The 16,470-nt window shown below is 48.8% G+C and overlaps 1 protein-coding gene across 1 annotated transcript; it reads left to right on the top strand.

Moving 5' to 3' along the window:
- Positions 1–8,194: 8,194 nt before the first annotated feature.
- Positions 8,195–14,881, top strand: pnp6 (purine nucleoside phosphorylase 6; the record flags this gene model as incomplete). The annotated part of the gene is made up of 6 exons (XM_080539538.1): positions 8,195–8,223; positions 10,956–11,125; positions 11,777–11,880; positions 13,169–13,344; positions 13,968–14,158; positions 14,685–14,881. The coding sequence occupies 6 exons, from the start codon at positions 8,195–8,197 to the stop codon at positions 14,879–14,881; spliced, it is 867 nt and encodes a 288-aa protein (XP_080395664.1).
- Positions 14,882–16,470: the final 1,589 nt, after the last annotated feature.

The raw sequence follows: 16,470 nt of genomic DNA, 5'->3' as shown, positions 1-16,470 counted from the left end.
CTGACCCTGTTAGTCTGTCTGACCCTGTCTGACCTGTTAGTCTGTCTGACCTGTTAGTCTGTCTGACCCTGTTAGTCTGTCTGACCTGTTAGTCTGTCTGACCCTGTTAGTCTGTCTGACCCTTTTAGTCTGACCTGTTAGTCTGTCTGACCCTGTTAGTCTGTCTGACCCTGTTAGTCTGTCTGACCCTGTTAGTCTGACCCTGTTAGTCTGTCTGACCTGTTAGTCTGTCTGACCCTGTTAGTCTGTCTGACCTGTTAGTCTGACCCTGTTAGTCTGTCTGACCCTGTTAGTCTGTCTGACCCTGTTAGTCTGTCTGACCTGTAAGTCTGACCCTGTTAGTCTGTCTGACCCTGTTAGTCTGACCCTGTTAGTCTGTCTGACCCTGTTAGTCTGTCTGACCCTGTTAGTCTGTCTGACCCTGTTAGTCTGTCTGACCCTGTTAGTCTGTCTGACCTGTTAGTCTGTCTGACCCTGTTAGTCTGTCTGACCTGTTAGTCTGTCTGAGCCTGTTAGTCTGTCTGACCCTGTTAGTCTGTCTGACCCTGTTAGTCTGACCTGTTAGTCTGTCTGACCTGTTAGTCTGTCTGACCCTGTTAGTCTGACCTGTTAGTCTGTCTGACCTGTTAGTCTGTCTGACCCTGTTAGTCTGTCTGACCCTGTTAGTCTGTCTGACCTGTTAGTCTGTCTGACCCTGTTAGTCTGTCTGACCTGTTAGTCTGTCTGACCCTGTTAGTCTGTCTGACCTGTTAGTCTGTCTGACCCTGTTAGTCTGACCCTGTTAGTCTGTCTGACCTGTTAGTCTGTCTGACCCTGTTAGTCTGTCTGACCTGTTAGTCTGACCCTGTTAGTCTGTCTGACCCTGTTAGTCTGTCTGACCCTGTTAGTCTGTCTGACCTGTAAGTCTGACCCTGTTAGTCTGTCTGACCCTGTTAGTCTGACCCTGTTAGTCTGTCTGACCCTGTTAGTCTGTCTGACCCTGTTAGTCTGTCTGACCCTGTTAGTCTGTCTGACCTGTTAGTCTGTCTGACCCTGTTAGTCTGTCTGACCTGTTAGTCTGTCTGACCCTGTTAGTCTGTCTGACCTGTTAGTCTGTCTGACCCTTTTAGTCTGACCTGTTAGTCTGTCTGACTCTGTTAGTCTGTCTGACCCTGTTAGTCTGTCTGACCCTGTTAGTCTGTCTGACCCTGTTAGTCTGACCCTGTTAGTCTGTCTGACCCTGTTAGTCTGTCTGACCCTTTTAGTCTGACCTGTTAGTCTGTCTGACTCTGTTAGTCTGTCTGACCCTGTTAGTCTGTCTGACCCTGTTAGTCTGTCTGACCCTGTTAGTCTGACCCTGTTAGTCTGTCTGACCCTGTTAGTCTGTCTGACCCTTTTAGTCTGACCTGTTAGTCTGTCTGACTCTGTTAGTCTGTCTGACCTGTTAGTCTGTCTGACCCTGTTAGTCTGTCTGACCCTGTTAGTCTGACCCTGTTAGTCTGTCTGACCTGTTAGTCTGTCTGACCCTGTTAGTCTGTCGGACCCTGTTAGTCTGACCCTGTTAGTCTGTCTGACCCCGTTAGTCTGTCTGACCCTTTTAGTCTGTCTGACCTGTTAGTCTGACCCTGTCTGACCTGTTAGTCTGTCTGACCTGTTAGTCTGTCTGACCCTGTTAGTCTGTCTGACCCTGTCTGACCTGTTAGTCTGTCTGACCTGTTAGTCTGTCTGACCCTGTTAGTCTGTCTGACCTGTTAGTCTGTCTGACCCTGTTAGTCTGTCTGACCCTTTTAGTCTGACCTGTTAGTCTGTCTGACCCTGTTAGTCTGTCTGACCCTGTTAGTCTGTCTGACCCTGTTAGTCTGACCCTGTTAGTCTGTCTGACCTGTTAGTCTGTCTGACCCTGTTAGTCTGTCTGACCTGTTAGTCTGACCCTGTTAGTCTGTCTGACCCTGTTAGTCTGTCTGACCCTGTTAGTCTGTCTGACCTGTAAGTCTGACCCTGTTAGTCTGTCTGACCCTGTTAGTCTGACCCTGTTAGTCTGTCTGACCCTGTTAGTCTGTCTGACCCTGTTAGTCTGTCTGACCCTGTTAGTCTGTCTGACCCTGTTAGTCTGTCTGACCTGTTAGTCTGTCTGACCCTGTTAGTCTGTCTGACCTGTTAGTCTGTCTGAGCCTGTTAGTCTGTCTGACCCTGTTAGTCTGTCTGACCCTGTTAGTCTGACCTGTTAGTCTGTCTGACCTGTTAGTCTGTCTGACCCTGTTAGTCTGACCTGTTAGTCTGTCTGACCTGTTAGTCTGTCTGACCCTGTTAGTCTGTCTGACCCTGTTAGTCTGTCTGACCTGTTAGTCTGTCTGACCCTGTTAGTCTGTCTGACCTGTTAGTCTGTCTGACCCTGTTAGTCTGTCTGACCTGTTAGTCTGTCTGACCCTGTTAGTCTGTCTGACCCTGTTAGTCTGACCCTGTTAGTCTGTCTGACCTGTTAGTCTGTCTGACCCTGTTAGTCTGTCTGACCTGTTAGTCTGTCTGACCCTTTTAGTCTGACCTGTTAGTCTGTCTGACTCTGTTAGTCTGTCTGACCCTGTTAGTCTGTCTGACCCTGTTAGTCTGTCTGACCCTGTTAGTCTGACCCTGTTAGTCTGTCTGACCCTGTTAGTCTGTCTGACCCTTTTAGTCTGACCTGTTAGTCTGTCTGACTCTGTTAGTCTGTCTGACCTGTTAGTCTGTCTGACCCTGTTAGTCTGTCTGACCTGTTAGTCTGTCTGACCCTGTTAGTCTGTCTGACCTGTTAGTCTGTCTGACCCTGTTAGTCTGTCTGACCTGTTAGTCTGTCTGACCCTGTTAGTCTGTCTGACCCTGTTAGTCTGACCCTGTTAGTCTGTCTGACCTGTTAGTCTGTCTGACCCTGTTAGTCTGTCTGACCTGTTAGTCTGTCTGACCTTTTTAGTCTGACCTGTTAGTCTGTCTGACTCTGTTAGTCTGTCTGACCCTGTTAGTCTGTCTGACCCTGTTAGTCTGTCTGACCCTGTTAGTCTGACCCTGTTAGTCTGTCTGACCCTGTTAGTCTGTCTGACCCTTTTAGTCTGACCCTTTTAGTCTGTCTGACTCTGTTAGTCTGTCTGACCTGTTAGTCTGTCTGACCCTGTTAGTCTGTCTGACCCTGTTAGTCTGTCTGACCCTGTTAGTCTGACCCTGTTAGTCTGTCTGACCCTGTTAGTCTGTCTGACCTGTTAGTCTGTCGGACCCTGTTAGTCTGACCCTGTTAGTCTGTCTGACCCTGTTAGTCTGTCTGACCCTTTTAGTCTGTCTGACCTGTTAGTCTGACCCTGTCTGACCTGTTAGTCTGTCTGACCCTGTTAGTCTGTCTGACCCTGTCTGACCTGTTAGTCTGTCTGACCTGTTAGTCTGTCTGACCCTGTTAGTCTGTCTGACCTGTTAGTCTGTCTGACCCTGTTAGTCTGTCTGACCCTTTTAGTCTGACCTGTTAGTCTGTCTGACCCTGTTAGTCTGTCTGACCCTGTTAGTCTGTCTGACCTGTTAGTCTGTCTGACCCTGTTAGTCTGTCTGACCCTTTTAGTCTGACCTGTTAGTTTGTCTGACCCTGTTAGTCTGTCTGACCCTTTTAGTCTGACCTGTTAGTCTGTCTGACCCTGTTAGTCTGTCTGACCCTGTTAGTCTGTCGGACCCTGTTAGTCTGACCCTGTTAGTCTGACCCTGTTAGTCTGTCTGACCCTGTTAGTCTGTCTGACCCTTTTAGTCTGTCTGACCTGTTAGTCTGACCCTGTCTGACCTGTTAGTCTGTCTGACCTGTTAGTCTGTCTGACCCTGTTAGTCTGTCTGACCTGTTAGTCTGTCTGACCCTGTTAGTCTGTCTGACCCTTTTAGTCTGACCTGTTAGTCTGTCTGACCCTGTTAGTCTGTCTAACCCTGTTAGTCTGTCTGACCCTGTTAGTCTGTCTGACCCTGTTAGTCTGACCCTGTCTGACCTGTTAGTCTGTCTGACCTGTTAGTCTGTCTGACCCTGTTAGTCTGTCTGACCCTGTTAGTCTGTCTGACCCTGTCTGACCCTGTTAGTCTGTCTGACCCTGTTAGTCTGTCTGACCTGTTAGTCTGTCTGACCCTGTTAGTCTGTCTGACCCTGTTAGTCTGTCTGACCTGTTAGTCTGTCTGACCCTGTTAGTCTGTCTGACCCTGTTAGTCTGACCTGTTAGTCTGTCTGACACTGTTAGTCTGTCTGACCTGTTAGTCTGTCTGACCCTGTTAGTCTGTCTGACTCTGTTAGTCTGTCTGACTCTGTTAGTCTGTCTGACCCTGTTAGTCTGTCTGACCCTGTTAGTCTGACCCTGTTAGTCTGTCTGACCCTGTTAGTCTGTCTGACCCTGTCTGACCCTGTTAGTCTGACCCTGTTAGTCTGTCTGACCCTGTTAGTCTGTCTGACCCTTTTAGTCTGACCTGTTAGTCTGTCTGACTCTGTTAGTCTGTCTGACCTGTTAGTCTGTCTGACCCTGTTAGTCTGACCCTGTTAGTCTGTCTGACCCTGTTAGTCTGTCTGACTCTGTTAGTCTCTCTGACCCTGTTAGTCTGTCTGACCCTGTTAGTCTGTCTGACTCTGTTAGTCTGTCTGACTCTGTTAGTCTGTCTGACCCTGTTAGTCTGTCTGACCCTGTTAGTCTGACCCTGTTAGTCTGTCTGACCCTGTTAGTCTGTCTGACCCTGTCTGACCCTGTTAGTCTGACCCTGTTAGTCTGTCTGACCCTGTTAGTCTGTCTGACCCTGTTAGTCTGTCTGACCCTTTTAGTCTGACCTGTTAGTCTGTCTGACTCTGTTAGTCTGTCTGACCTGTTAGTCTGTCTGACCCTGTTAGTCTGACCCTGTTAGTCTGTCTGACCCTGTTAGTCTGTCTGACCCTGTTAGTCTGTCTGACTCTGTTAGTCTCTCTGACCCTGTTAGTCTGTCTGACCCTGTTAGTCTGTCTGACCCTGTTAGTCTGTCTGACCTGTTAGTCTGACCCTGTTAGTCTGTCTGACCCTGTTAGTCTGTCTGACCCTGTTAGTCTGTCTGACCTGTTAGTCTGTCTGACCCTGTCTGACCCTGTTAGTCTGTCTGACCTGTTAGTCTGTCTGACCCTGTTAGTCTGTCTGACCCTGTCTGACCCTGTTAGTCTGTCTGACCCTGTTAGTCTGACCCTGTCTGACCCTGTTAGTCTGTCTGACCCTGTTAGTCTGTCTGACCTGTTAGTCTGTCTGACCCTGTTAGTCTGTCTGACCCTGTTAGTCTGTCTGACCTGTTAGTCTGTCTGACCTGTTAGTCTGTCTGACCCTGTTAGTCTGTCTGACCCTGTTAGTCTGTCTGACCCTGTTAGTCTGACCCTGTTAGTCTGTCTGACCCTGTTAGTCTGTCTGACCCTGTCTGACCCTGTTAGTCTGACCCTGTTAGTCTGACCCTGTTAGTCTGTCTGACCCTGTTAGTCTGTCTGACCCTGTTAGTCTGTCTGACCCTGTCCGACCCTGTTAGTCTGACCCTTTTAGTCTGACCTGTTAGTCTGTCTGACTCTATTAGTCTGTCTGACCCTGTTAGTCTGTCTGACCCTGTTAGTCTGTCTGACCCTGTCTGACTCTGTTAGTCTGTCTGACCTGTTAGTCTGACCCTGTTAGTCTGTCTGACCCTGTTAGTCTGACCCTGTTAGTCTGTCTGACCTGTTAGTCTGTCTGACTCTGTCTGACCCTGTTAGTCTGTCTGACCTGTTACTCTGTCTGACCTGTTAGTCTGTCTGACCTGTTAGTCTGTCTGACCCTGTTAGTCTGACCTGTTAGTCTGTCTGACCCTGTTAGTCTGTCTGACCCTGTTAGTCTGTCTGACCTGTTAGTCTGTCTGACCTGTTAGTCTGTCTGACCCTGTTAGTCTGTCTGACCTGTTAGTCTGTCTGACTTTGTTAGTCTGTCTGACCCTGTTAGTCTGTCTGACCCTGTTAGTCTGTCTGACCCTGTTAGTCTGTCTGACCCTGTTAGTCTGTCTGACCTGTTAGTCTGTCTGACCCTGTTAGTCTGTCTGATCTGTTAGTCTGTCTGACCTGTTAGTCTGTCTGACCCTGTTAGTCTGTCTGACCTGTTAGTCTGTCTGACCCTGTTAGTCTGTCTGACCTGTTAGTCTGTCTGACCCTGTTAGTCTGTCTGACCCTGTTAGTCTGTCTGACCCTGTTAGTCTGTCTGACCTGTTAGTCTGTCTGACCCTGTTAGTCTGACCATGTTAGTCTGTCTGATCCTGTTAGTCTGTCTGACCCTGTTAGTCTGTCTGACCCTTTTAGTCTGTCTGACCTGTTAGTCTGTCTGACCCTGTTAGTCTGTCTGACCTGTTAGTCTGACCCTGTTAGTCTGTCTGACCCTGTTAGTCTGTCTGACCCTGTTAGTCTGTCTGACCCTGTTAGTCTGACCTGTTAGTCTGTCTGACCCTGTTAGTCTGTCTGACCTGTTAGTCTGTCTGACCTGTTAGTCTGTCTGACCTGTTAGTCTGTCTGACCCTGTTAGTCTGTCTGACCCTGTTAGTCTGTCTGACCCTGTTAGTCTGTCTGACCCTGTTAGTCTGTCTGACCTGTTAGTCTGTCTGACCCTGTTAGTCTGACCCTGTTAGTCTGTCTGACCCTGTTAGTCTGTCTGACCCTGTTAGTCTGTCTGACTCTGTTAGTCTGTCTGACCTGTTAGTCTGTCTGACCCTGTTAGTCTGTCTGACCTGTTAGTCTGACCCTGTTAGTCTGTCTGACCCTGTTAGTCTGTCTGACCCTGTTAGTCTGTCTGACCCTGTTAGTCTGACCTGTTAGTCTGTCTGACCCTGTTAGTCTGTCTGACCTGTTAGTCTGTCTGACCTGTTAGTCTGTCTGACCCTGTTAGTCTGTCTGACCCTGTTAGTCTGTCTGACCCTGTTAGTCTGTCTGACTCTGTTAGTCTGTCTGACTCTGTTAGTCTGTCTGACCCTGTTAGTCTGTCTGACCTGTTAGTCTGTCTGACCCTGTTAGTCTGTCTGACCCTGTTAGTCTGTCTGACCCTGTTAGTCTGTCTGACCTGTTAGTCTGTCTGACCTGTTAGTCTGTCTGACCCTGTTAGTCTGTCTGACCCTGTTAGTCTGTCTGGCCCTGTTAGTCTGTCTGACCCTGTTAGTCTGTCTGACCCTGTTAGTCTGTCTGACCCTGTTAGTCTGTCTCTGACTGCCTCGCCTGTCTGCTGGTCTTCATATTGACTTTGAGGAGTTTTCCACATGTTTTTGGAGTGACAATTTGGAGATTCAGAAGAGACAATTTGGAGATTCAGGTTTTAACAAGTGTCAAGAGTGTGTGTGTTCCGCAATTCCGCAATAAACTGTTTATTTCCAAGATGCTGTATAGTTAGATCAGATTAGATCACCTTTATTGTCATTGCAGAGTCAGCAACCAAATGCAGTTTAGCATCTAACCAGAGGTGCAAATAGTGATATAAACATGATATAAGAACATCATATAAAAGGCAAGGCAAGGCAAGTTTATTTGTATAGCACATTTTATACAACAGGGGCAATTCAAAGTGCTTTACAGAATAAAAAATACAGCAAGAGGAACATAGTAAGAAAGTAAAAATGACAATGAATAAAAGCAAATATAAGAAGTAAATAGATAAAACATTCAATAAGACAATAGTTAGATAGAGTCTAGAATTACACCAATATTTCTGATCAGTTTTTTTGTTTGACAATGATAGTGATAGTAAGGCATGTATGGTAGTAGGAGCTACAAAGCGCTAAAGTTATATAGTTACATAGTTATATAGTTATAATATAACTATATTATAGTTTCACTATGAGTCAGTCATTTTAGTAAGACTTTCTGTGAGTGAGTGTGTGTGTGTGTGTGTGTGTGTGTGTGTGTGTGTGTGTGTGTGTGTGTGTGTGTGTGTGTGTGTGCGTGCGTGCGTGTGTGTGCGGAGCGCTGTGTCACTCATTCCTCCGGTCCTCCGCGAGCACGGGTCAGTGCGCCGCCCGGTCAGACAGAACTAACCGGATCAGGACACGAGCCTCTCCTCCGTCACGTCACCCCCTCCCCCCCTCCCCTACGTCAGTCGCGGTGGAAACCTCCACCTCCGGTTTACCGTGGATCGCTACAACTGCAGCTGACGCCGTGCTGTAGGACCTAGGTCACACACCACCGCTACGGCCCCGTTTCTACCGGTGCTCCAGCCTCCTATCGTCATCAGACATGAACGGTTCACCCTCAAGCCCGTGCTGGTAAGACCTCGGTGTGTTTTTACCGGAGAGAAATGATGCCCTGCGTGCCGGTTTAATGGGTGTCCTGTTATCAACAGCAGCACGCTATAGAGGTCTTCTGACGCTGGCTTCCTCTGTGTACCACATGTACATAAGAAGAGATTTGGTGATGCTGCATTCTCATTTTATGCACCCAGATTGCCTTTAAATGTCTAAATGATTAAATGATGATTTATATCATGATTAAAGCACTTTGAGCTGCAACGTTTGCAGGAAAAGTGCTATCCAAATAATGGTCATTATTATTATTATTATTATTATTATTATTATTATTATTATTATTATTATTATTATTATTATTATGAATGTACCGTAACCGTAACGTGGGGAACGCGACAACCGTGGCTCGGCTTAAAGAGACAAACCGGTTTCACGGGAACAGCGGGTAGCCTACGTGCACGAGCATCGTGAACGCGGCTTGCTGCCGGCGCTTTTTGTGAGGAAATGCAAAGTGAGTGGTGCATTGTGTCTGTTCAACGAGGCTGACCTGGGGTGTGTGTGTGTGTGTGTGTGTGTGTGTGTGTGTGCGTGTGTGTGTGTGTGTGTGTGTATGTGTGTGTGTGAGTGTGTGTGTGTGTGTGTGTGTGTGTGTGTGTGTGTGTGTGTGTGTGTGTGAGTGTGAGTGTGTGTGTGTGAGTGTGTGTGAAAGAGAAGTGCTGAGAGCAGCACCACGGACAGCTCCCGTCGCTAGGGAGCCTCAGCCAATCGGGTCGAGTGTTGTACTCGTCCCGTCCCATCCTGCTACAGCGCACCCCATTCGCTGACTCTTTATGACTGCTGTTTTTCCGAAACAGCAGCGCTTACGTCGACATGTATCAATAATAAACCTATAAAACCATTCCTGCTCATATGTAAACTCGGGGTTTATTTATAATTGACAGTTGAGAATGAGGAACAGCGTTTTATTACTGGTCAGATCCCAGAGACAGTTAGGGTTAGGGTGCAGGCTTACAGGTTGTCACTAGTCTCTAGTGTGCAGGCTTACAGGTTGTCACTAGTCTCACAGTCTTGTCATGCAGATTAAATGTTCTATTCCTGTCTGCGACTTCCAACTTATCCTCTGGAGACCCAGAAAGGAAAAAAAGGAATTGTGGAACTATAGTTGGGATACTACTGAAGAATGCCAATACTATGATGACAATGCCAATACTGATGGCTATTACTACTTTAATGGCTATACGGATCTAATCTAATATGTATGTATTTGTTGTTGTGTGTGCGCGAGAGTGAGTGCAGGGGATAGAGAGAGAGGGAGACAGAGAGAGAGATGGGGGGGGGGGGGCAGGGGAGAGAGAGAGAGAGAGAACAGGGGAGAAAGAGAGAGAGAGACAATAGGGGAGAGAGAGAGAACATGGGGGAGAGAGAGAGAGATAACAGAGGAGAGAGAGAGATGGGGGAGAGAACAGGGGAGAGAACAGGGGGAGAGAGAGAGAGAATAGGAGAAAGAGATGGAGAGAGAGAGAACAGGGGAGAGAGAAAGAAAGAAAGAGAGAGAATAATAGAAGAGATATATGTTGGAGACAGAGAGATGGGGGGGTCTCTCATTACCAGACAGGATTGTCCAACTGTCACAATTCAAAAATGCTGTATAATGCTGTCCCACAGATCTAGAGCAACACTGGAACATGTACACACACACACACACACACACACACACACACACACACACACACACAGAGGGAGAGAGAGAGAGAGAGGGAAAGAGAGAGAGACAGAGGCAGAGAGAGAGGCATAGAGGGAAAGGGAGAGAGAGAAAAAGAGAGAGAGAGACAAAGAGAGAGAGGGATAGAGATAGGGAAAGAGGGAGAGAGAGAGAGAGAGAGAGAGAGAGAGAGAGAGAGAGAGAGAGAGAGAGAGAGAGAGAGAGAGAGAGAGAGGGAGGCCACTGACCTACCTACCCCCTACTGGCTGTGAGGGGCAAACACATTTGTCTAGTTTACCTGTCTAGGTACCCTTGCCATTACCCATACCAATGAAGATAAATAGATAGAGAGGAGAAAATAACTCCTATAGTGCTCCTATAGTGCAGCGTGATTATAAAGATCTCCTATAGCGCTCCTTAGTGCAGCATGGTTGTAAAGATCTCCTATAGCGCAGCGTGATTATAAAGATCTCCTATAGCGCTTCTTTGTCCAGCGTGGTTGTAAAGATCTCCTATAGCGCTTCTTTGTCCAGCGTGGTTGTAAAGATCTCCTATAGCGCTCCTTAGTGCAGCGTGGTTGTAAAGATCTCCTATAGCGCTCCTTAGTGCAGCGTGGTTGTAAAGATCTCCTATAGCGCTCCTTAGTGCAGCGTGGTTGTAAAGATCTCCTATAGCGCTCCTTAGTGCAGCGTGGTTGTAAAGATCTCCTATAGCGCTCCTTAATGGTTGTAAAGATCTCCTATAGCGCTCCTTAGTGCAGCGTGGTTGTAAAGATCTCCTATAACGCTCCTTAGTGATTGTAAAGATCTCCTATAGCGCTCCTTAGTGGTTTAAAAGATCTCCTATAGTGCTCCTTATTGCATCATGGTTGTAAGAGTCTGTTGCTAAAGGAGCTTCTCTACTCTGCCACAGTGTCATGTAGGGGATGGGATGGATTGTCCATGATGGTCAGTTCTTGGTGTCACCCTCCTTAACCACCCTCCTCTTTACCCCCTGACCCCTGACCTGACCCATCACCTGTGTTTGACACCACCCCTCACCCCCCCCTCAGCTACAGGTATGAGGAATACAGGGAGACAGCTGATTGGCTGCTGGCCAACACGTGTCATCGGCCCAAGGTGGCCATAATATGTGGCTCTGGACTGGGGGGGCTGGCCGACCTGCTGGAGCACAAGAACACCTTCCTCTACAAGGACATACCCCGCTTCCCCAGGAGCACAGGTACCTACCCCCTCCTGTACCCCCCCCCCACACACACCTAACACCTGTACCTGTACCCCCCCCCCTGTAGCTGTACCCCTGTACCCCCTACACACACACACCTGTACCTATACCCCCCCCCCCCCACAACTAACACCTTCCTACAAGGACTTACCCCACTTCCACCGGAGCACAGGTACGCAACTAACACCTTCCTCTACAAGGACTCCCCCCCCCCCCCCCCCCCGCACACACACACATATACCTAACACCTGTACCCCCCCCCACACACACACACACACACCTGTACCTAACCTCCCCCACACATTCCTGTACAAGGACATCCTCCCCTCCCCCCACACAGGTACCACAGGTGTGTGTGTGTGTGTGCGTGTGTGTGGTGTGTGTGTATGTGTATGGTGTGTGTGTGTGTGTATTTCTGACTGTGTGTGTGTGTTCCTGACTGTGTGTGTGTGTGTGTGTGTGCGTGCGAGTGTGTGTGTTCCTGACTGTGTGTGTGTGCGCGTTCCTGACTGTGTGTGTGTGTGTGTGTATGTGTGTGCGTGCGTGTGTTCCTGACTGTGTGAGTATGTGTGTGTGTGTGTGTATGTGTGTGCGTGTGTTCCTGACTGTGTGTATGTGTGTGTTCCTGACTGTGTGTGTGTGCTCCAGTGCAGGGCCATGCAGGGCAGCTGGTGTTCGGGGAGCTGCAGGGGCAGCAGTGTGTCTGCATGCAGGGACGCTTCCACTTCTATGAGGGCTACGACATCGCCACGGTGAGGGTCGCCATGGGAATCCCAGAGCTCTCTCTTTCTGTCTCTCTCTCTCTCTGTCTCTCTCCCTCTCTCTTTCCCTCTCTCCCTTTCTCTCTCTCACTCTTTCCCTCTTTTTCTCCCTCTCTCTCTCACTCTTTCCCTCTCTGTCCCTCTCTCTTTCCCTCTCTTTCCGTCTGTCTCTCTCTGTCTCTTTCCCTCTCTCCATCTCTCTCTCCCTCTCTCTCTGACTTTTTCCCTCTCTTTCTACCTCTCTCTCTCTCTTTCTCCCTCTCTCTCTATCCTTCTCTCTCTCACTCTTTCTCCCTCTCGCTCTCTCTCTCTTTCCCTCTCTCTCCCTCTCTGTGTGTGTGTGTGTGTGTGTGTTGTTGCCGTGGAGAGGTGGTTAGTGTGTACAACGTGGACGTCTTTGTTTCAGACCCATAATGCACCAGGTTGACCTTTATGGAGAGGTTGTGCTGTGTCGGTGTGTTTAGCTGACCTTTGACCCCTGCTGTAGCGCTCCTGTCAGAACAGCTGGAGTTATGTGACACCGGGGGAGGCTGGTGGAGGTAGAAATGGAGGACCAGGGGGAGGCTGGCGGAGGTAGAAATGGAGGACCAGGGGGAGGCTGGTGCAGGTAGAAATGGAGGACCAGGGGGAGGCTGGCGAAGGTAGAAATGGAGGACCAGGGGGAGGCTGGTGCAGGTAGAAATGGAGGACCAGGGGGCGGCTGGTGCAGGTAGAAATGGAGGACCAGGGGGAGGCTGGTGCAGGTAGAAATGGAGGACCAGGGGGAGGCTGGTGCAGGTAGAAATGGAGGACCAGGGGGAGGCTGGTGGAGGTAGAAATGGATGACCAGGGGAGGCTGGAGGAGGTAGAAATGGAGGCCAGGGGAGGTGGGAGGAGGTAGAAATGGAGGACCAGGGGAGGCTAGTGCAGGTAGAAATGGAGGACCAAGGGAGACACATCAGACAGGCCAACACCCTGCCAACATTTAAACGGGCCCTCAAAACCCACCTCTTCAAGCTCGCCTTCACCAGTTAACCCTCCCCTTCCCATGTGTCCCCAGCACTACCTTAATTAGGCCCCTGTAGTTTTTGTTTGTTTGTTTGTTTGTTTCTTTTTATTATTACTACTACAATCTTTTCAGTTTGTAAAGCGTCTTTGAGTGTCTAGAAAAGCGCTATATAAGTCTTATGTATTATTAATATTATTATTATTATTATTAGGTGACATAGTGTCCTGTCATCTAGGTAATGTAGTCACGTAGTGTCCTGTCGCCTTGGTAACATAGTGTCCTGTCTCCTAGGTAACGTACCCTGTGCGGGTGTTCTTCCTGCTGGGCGTAGAGACCCTGATCGTGACCAACGCTGCGGGAGGGCTGAGCAGCAGCTTCAAGGTGGGAGACATCATGTTGATCAAGGACCACATCAACATGCCGGGCTTCGCTGGGCAGAACCCCCTGTGTGGCGTCAACGACGAGAGGTGGGACACACACACACACAGAAACACACACACACACACACACACACACTGAAACACACCCACATGTGTGCACACCCACATGCACACACACACACACATATGCACACACTGAAACACACACACACACACACGTGCGCACACCCACATGCACACACTGAAACACACACGCACGCACAGCACACATGCGCACACACACTGAAACGTACACACACACGCACGAACACACTCTGTGTGTGTGTTTTAGGTGACATAACCCCTGTGTGTGTGTGTGTTAGGTGACATAACCCCTGTATGTGTGTGTTCGTGTGTGTGTGTGTAAGGCAAGGCAAGGCAAGTTTATTTGTATAGCACATTTCATACAACAGGGGCAATTCAAAGTGCTTTACATACAGCATTAACAATACAGAAAAATAAGGATAGTAATGAAAACATTTTGTTCAAAAATATAGATACATACAGAATATAAATAGATAAATGTTACTGCAGCTGTATTCAAGCGCTGCTCTTCCCGATATGGCGTGTGAGATTGCAGGTACTGCTATGTTGCTCGATACAGGCAGGCAGACCGACAGGTACTGACCCCTGTGTGTGTGTGTGTGTGTGTGTGTGCGTGTGCGTGTCAGGTTCGGCGTGCGGTTCCCGTGCATGTCAGACGCGTACGACCGAGCGCTGAGTGGCCTGGCCCGGGAGGTGGCGGAGGAGCAGGGCTGCAGCTCCTTCCTGCAGCACGGCGTCTACTGCATGCTGGCCGGGCCCACCTTCGAGACCATCGCTGAGTGCAGGGCGCTGCAGATCCTGGGGGCGGACGCAGTGGGTCAGTACCTGTCTGTCTGTCTGTCAGTGAGTCTGTCTGCCTGTGTGTCTGCCTGCCTGTCTGTCTGTATGTCTGTCTGCCTGTCTGTCTGTCTGTGTGTCTGCCTGTCTGTCTGTCTGCCTGCTTGTCTGTCTGTGTGTCTGTCTGCCTCTCTATCTGTCTGTCTGCTGTCTACCTGTCTGTCTGCCTGTCTGTCTGTCCGCCTGTCTGCCTGCCTGCCTGCCTGTCTGCCTGCCTGTCTGTCTGTCTGCCTGGCTGGCTGTCTGTCTGTTAGGGCTTTCACACCACCAAGGAACCGTTCCGGTTCGCGTTCGCGAACCATGTCTGGAACCGGCCGGCGCGTTCAGACCAGAAATAAATTGCTTCGGAGCTTGAAAAGTTGGTTCTCAGCGGGAACCAAGAAGTAGAAGGGTGACGTTGTCAGTGGGCGTGTCATATTCTAGGCTGTGAAGACCCAGAAGGGGTTTGTGTGAAAGCCCTAACAGTGTCTGCCTGTCTGTCTCTCTGACACTGTGTTCCTGTGCAGGGATGAGCACGGTCCCTGAGGTGGTGGTTGCACGTCACTGTGGAATGCGGGTCCTCGGCCTGTCACTCATCACCAACAAGGTGGTCACGGACTACGCCAGCCAGGACCGGGCCAATCACGAGGAGGTGCTGGAGACGACCCGCCTCCGCACTCAGGACCTGCAGCGATTGGTCAAACACATCCTGGCCCGGCTGTAGAACGTAGAGGAGCGACCTCACAGTTATAATATTATATATGTATATTATACATGTTTATACTAGTTATAATATTATATATGTATGTTATACATGTATAGTTATAATAGTTATAATACAGAGGTGATATTATGATCAATAGTCACTGTGATCAAGTGATCAATCACTGAATCACAGAATCAATCACATAATCGATCACAGAATCAATCACAGAATCAACAATATTGTTTATGAATATGCATCTTTTTATACAGCCATCTATATATACAGTCATCTATATATACAGTCATCTATATATACAGTCATCTATATATACAGTCATCTATAAATACAGTCATGGATAAACATATTGGCACCCCTGCACTTCTGTCAGATAATGCACCACTTAGTAGTGTGAACTATCTCTGTCTATATTCATCTATATTTTTCCGTCTATAGTCATCTATCTATTCATCTATATACAGTTTCTATATCTCTCTATGTTCATGAAGGGACCAACCAAATAGAGGTGTTATTTACGTTGTGGTGCTGTTCACTATGATAATAAGAGTCAGCAGATGTATCAGGGTAGGCCCCCCTCTCCCCCTCCTCTCTCCCCTCTCCCCTCCTCTCTTCTCCTCTCCCCTCAACCCCTCTCCCCCTCTCTCCTCTCCCCTCCTCTCTTCTCCTCTCCCCCTCTCTCCTCTCCCCTCCTCTCTCCTCTCCCCCTCTCTCTTCACCTCTCCTCCCCTCTCCTCTCCTCCTCTCCCCCTCTCTCCTCCTCTCTTCTCCTCTCCTCTCCTCCTCTCCTCCCCTCTCCTCTCCTCCTCTCTCCCCTCTCCCCCCCTCTCCTCCCCCTCTCCCCTCTCCCCTCCTCTCTTCTCCTCTCCTCCTCTCTCCCCTCTCCTCTCCTCTCTTCCTCTCCCCCCTCCCCTCCCCTCCCCTCAGAGTAGAGTCATGTGCAGCATGTTTATAGGGCTCTAGTTGCTACGGTGATGGAGGTTGTTGCCTGCCAGCTAGCCAGCCTCCTCAGGCTCCTCTGTCTGAACACAAATAAACCACTAATGATCTTACAACCTTGTTGTGTTGTTCTGTTCCCCCCCCCCCACACACACACACACACACTGAGCATTGCTGAAAAGATCTCCATAGCGACGTCTGACTCTTGAAGTCATGATACAAGCTTGACGTTGTCATCGTGTCGGGTGGGGAAATAAATCAATAATTAAATCTCTGTGACTCTTTGAAATACTCTGCAACGCAATGGATTGGGTGATTAGGGTTAAGGTTAGGGTTATTAGGGTGGTTAGGGTTAAGGTTAGTGTTACTAGGGTTACGGTTAGGGTTATTAGGGTGGTTAAGGTTAGGGTCATTAGGGTTATTAGGGTTAAGGTTAGGGTCATTAGGGTTAAGGTTAGGGTTATTAACGTTAAGGTTAGGGTTATTAGGGTTAAGGTTAGGGTTATTAGGGTTAAGGTTAGGGTTATAAGGGTTAAGGTTAGGGTTATTAGGGTTAAGGTTAGGGTCATTAGGGTTAAGGTTAGGGTGATTAGGGTTAAGGTTAGGGTTATTAGGGTTAAGGTTAGGGTTATTAGGGTTAAGTTAGGGTTATG

This window comes from Nansenia antarctica (genome assembly GCF_963989245.1).
Source record: "Nansenia antarctica genome assembly, chromosome: 9".
In the NCBI taxonomy this organism is placed as follows: domain Eukaryota; kingdom Metazoa; phylum Chordata; class Actinopteri; order Argentiniformes; family Microstomatidae; genus Nansenia; species Nansenia antarctica.
This window is presented reverse-complemented; position numbering and strand designations above follow the sequence as displayed.